The sequence below is a fragment of the Suncus etruscus genome, chromosome 9 (genome assembly GCF_024139225.1).
Source record: "Suncus etruscus isolate mSunEtr1 chromosome 9, mSunEtr1.pri.cur, whole genome shotgun sequence".
Classification (NCBI taxonomy): Eukaryota; Metazoa; Chordata; class Mammalia; order Eulipotyphla; family Soricidae; genus Suncus; species Suncus etruscus.
Window position 1 is genome coordinate 53,767,788 of NC_064856.1, and position 4,003 is coordinate 53,771,790.

Below are 4,003 nucleotides of genomic sequence, written 5' to 3' on the forward strand. Positions count from 1 at the left end.
GGTTTTTTTTTGGTTGTGTTTGTGGGGTGGTTTATATCCTGCTATGCCTGGCCATGGTAGGTTGTGAAGAGTGGAAAGTAAGCATCATTCTCTCAAGACTACTTTACCTCATTCCCCACTTTACCAAGTCACCTGCAAATTTGCTGCCTTGATAATATAAAATTATTTGATGATATCCTTATTCTGTATTAAGTAGAAAATAATTTTCCATATTTACCCAATGATGTAATTAAAGATTTGCTATGTAGAAAAAGATAGCTACCAATAATAAGAGATAAACGTGGTATTTGAGTTTGACTTTCCTTTTCTTACAACCTATACCTTAAACATTCTGATAAACAGCTAAACTATAACTGAACAATGGAAGTATTGCATAATAATACTAAAGAAACATATATCTTTCTGATATGAAACATACCTATTTAACAAAATAGATGTGATTTTTTCAGACTTATCTACAAAATGAAAATATTTGCTACAACAAATTATCTGTAAAACTGAAAATTTGAGAAACTCTATTTCAGAACACAAAGTTGTTATAAAATGTTTATAAAATCTACAGCAATCTTGTAAACAGTTAGCAATTTTAAGTTTAATTAAATCATGCTATAATTTAAATAATATATAAATTTTGTGTTTAGAGATATGTACTAAGGGGCCGGAGCGGTGGATCAGCGGTGGGGCATTTGCCTTGCATGCGTCTGACCTAGGATGGACCACAGTTCAATCCCCCAGCGTCCCATATTGTCCCACAAACCAGGAGCAATTTCTGAGCACATAGCCAAGAGTAACCCCTGAGCATCACTGGTGTGGTCCAAAACCCAAAAAAGAAAGAAAAAGATATGCACTGAGGTTTCTTACCTTCCATAAACAATAATAGTGCAATTGTGACATATTAACTTTGGAAGTAAATTATTTTTAGCTTTGAATTAGATGAACTTAGATTTGTTATTCATGAAAAGAAAAACGAATTACATGTGGATAAATATACTTTTAAAATCCAAATTTTACTTAAATTTGACAAGCACAGTTATGTTACTAGGCTGCTTAGAATGCATATTTCTTTAGTTCAAAAGAAAGAAATTATTTTTGGTGTTTTAATAAAGTATTATAATTAAAATTATCATTTGAAGTTTGAGAGATATTAAAGAAATATATGATGAAATGTAAAGATAGCTGATGAGGGAATAAAAACGAAAATATTTTGAAAAATAAATTTCTATACTTATAACATGAAAATAAAGTATAAAATTCTATCAGGTTTTAGAGAATATTTAGAGAATATTGTTCATAAGGAGTATATATTTTGAAAGTCTTAGTCCCTGGGTTGAAACCCTACATTGTAACTTCTATATGAGTTTTTTTATGCAACAAACAAAGTCTTTTATCACTGTCCTAACTAGTGCAATGAAAATAATGGGTCTTTTATTGTAGTATAGTTTTAATACTTATTAATGATATTTATATCATAAAAAAGGCAAAGAAACATAAGCACACATTGATCATTGAATATTGAGCTATTTATTGCTATTACACTATTCAGAATATTTAAAAATGACTTCTAAGTACATTTTTATTTGAAATATTTTACATATTTATCATTAATTAATAAATACTTTAAACAAATATACATTTTAAACATTAATTATAAAAACAATGACAACTTGAATATAAAAATCGTACTCAAGGATTTTTAATGAGTAACATGTAAAATTGTAAAAACAAATAAACTATATTCTCCAGTGTTTTAATAAATTAAAAATTGATACAATTGTTCCTTAATTTGTGAATCATGCAAAATATTATCAACATGTATTTCTAAAATAATTATTTGAAAAGTATTTAACAACTATAACCAAATTTATTGTAAAGTTTGCAATGTATGTTAAGATATGTTTATTTATAAAAATGAAAAAGGCGAATTAGTTATAAATTTGTGGATATTTTGGTTAGTTTGTTTGTTTTGATGACTCTTGGAAATGCTCAGGTCTTCTGACTCTGCACTCCTGCTGTGCTCTGGGAACCATATGAATGCTAGATCACCCTGGTGTAAGACAAATGCCCAACCCTCAAAGAAGAAATATTTGGAAATAAAAATTGAGAGGGAGGAATCCAAATATTGAATATTCTGATTATAGCTTTGATGTTATAAATGAATTTAGAAATAGCTGCTGGAAACAAATTTGCTGCTATTAATGCACTATGTCCTACAGAAACAGATTTCAACAGCTTATGTTTTTTTGCATTTTAATGTTTTAATTTTCAGACTGTTTCTTGTTTGGGAAAAAGAGAGCAGCTACTCGGTCACGAATCTGCTTGGTCTTAACACCATACACCAAAGGATTGACTGTAGGGGGAACTAGGAGATAGGAACTAGCAAAAATTATATGGACACTTGCTGGTACCTTCTTGCCAAAGCGATGAGTTAGAAAACTAAATAGTGCAGGTGTGTAGGAGACAAGTATAGTGCAGACATGAGCAGCACAGGTGCTTAGTGCTTTAGAGCGAGCATTCTGAGAAGACAGCCGAAAGACAGCCTGGAGAATTTTGATATAGGATGTGGCTATAAGTATTAGGTCCAGAACCATAACAGAAAGGGCCACAGCCATTCCATACGCTCTGTTAATGAGTGTGTTGGCACTGGCCAACTTCACCACAGCCATATGCTCACAATAGGCATGATTGATGACATATTTAGAATAATATGGTAACCTTTTTATGAGAAGAGGACAAGGCAAAACCATAAGTATAGCTCTGATTGCTCCAACTAGACCCATTTTAATGACTACTGGCGTGGTCAAGATGGTTGTATACCGTAGTGGAATGCAAATAGCTGCATATCGGTCAAAGGCCATAGCTACCAGGAGAGCTGATTCAATTATACAAAAGGTGTGGATAAAATACATTTGTGCTAAGCAGGCATCAAAGTCAAATCTGTGAGCATCAAACCAGAAAATGCCAAGCATCTTGGGAGCTGTGGAAGAGACCAAAGCCATGTCATTCATTGCCAGCATGCAAAGAAAAAAGTACATTGGTTGGTGGAGGCTTGACTCTAGTTTGATAGTAATAATTATTACACTGTTTCCCAACAGGGTTAGGGCAAACAAGAGGCAAACAGGGATGCCAATCCAACAGTGATAATCTTGCAAATCAGGAATACCAACTAGGAAGAAAGACGAGATGTAGTGATGTGTAATATTGTCTGCCATGTTAAAATTAGAGAGTACCCATATTGAAATGTAAAGTAGTTGCTCAAATACCCTGTTAAAAAAATCAGAATTATTTGGTTATGGATTTGCTTGTACATGGAATATAAACCCACCATTTATAGCTTACCTGATGGGGTAAACATTTATAAATCACCAGGTAAGCCAGTTCACTGTTATTAATTTCAACATCTTCACCTGCAAATGAGAAGACTGATTTAATTTTAGTTATATTTTTCTGAGTACTTGGATTTCATTCTATTGTATTCTGTAATTCTCTATTGTAATCAATAGAGATTAAAGGTGAACTATTAGAATAATTCTGTTATAATTGTATAAAAAATTTTGTTGGAAGTTAGATTTTAGAAAAAATTAGTCAAGTTGTCTTTTCAAATAAATTGAAAATATAAAGAGAATCGTTTTGGGGTCCGTGAGGTGGCACCAGAGGTAAGGCGTCTGCCTTGCAAGTGCTAGCCAAGGAATGACCACGGTTTGATCCCCCAGCATCCCATATGGTCCCCCAAGCCAGGGGCAATTTCTGAGCGCTTAGCCAGGAGTAACCCCTGAGCATCAAATGGGTGTGGCCAAAAAACCAAAAAAAAAAAAAAAGAGAAATGTTTTAAGTATAGGTACTCATAATTGGTAAGAATTACAACTTGAAGTAATTATTTTTAATATTCCTGTATGTAGAGTATATAGCTCAAGAATTAGGAATTTAGAATATCTCCTCACTCTAAACAGATGAACATGAGCATTTATAAAATTAAAAATAATACATCTATTCAACATTAAATTCA

At 32.3% G+C, this 4,003-nt stretch overlaps 1 protein-coding gene across 1 annotated transcript; it reads right to left on the reverse strand.

Annotated features, from left to right (window-relative positions):
- Positions 1-2,255: 2,255 nt before the first annotated feature.
- On the reverse strand, positions 2,256-3,209 carry LOC126018468 (olfactory receptor 52P1-like). Its single transcript, XM_049780602.1, has one exon. The coding sequence runs from the start codon at positions 3,207-3,209 to the stop codon at positions 2,256-2,258; it is 954 nt and encodes a 317-aa protein (XP_049636559.1).
- Between the last annotated feature and the right edge of the window lie 794 nt (positions 3,210-4,003).

Excerpts from the sequence above, each read along its gene's own strand:
- LOC126018468 (XM_049780602.1), bottom strand. The coding sequence starts at position 3,209 with ATGGCAGACAATATTACACATCACTACATCTCGTCTTTCTTCCTAGTT.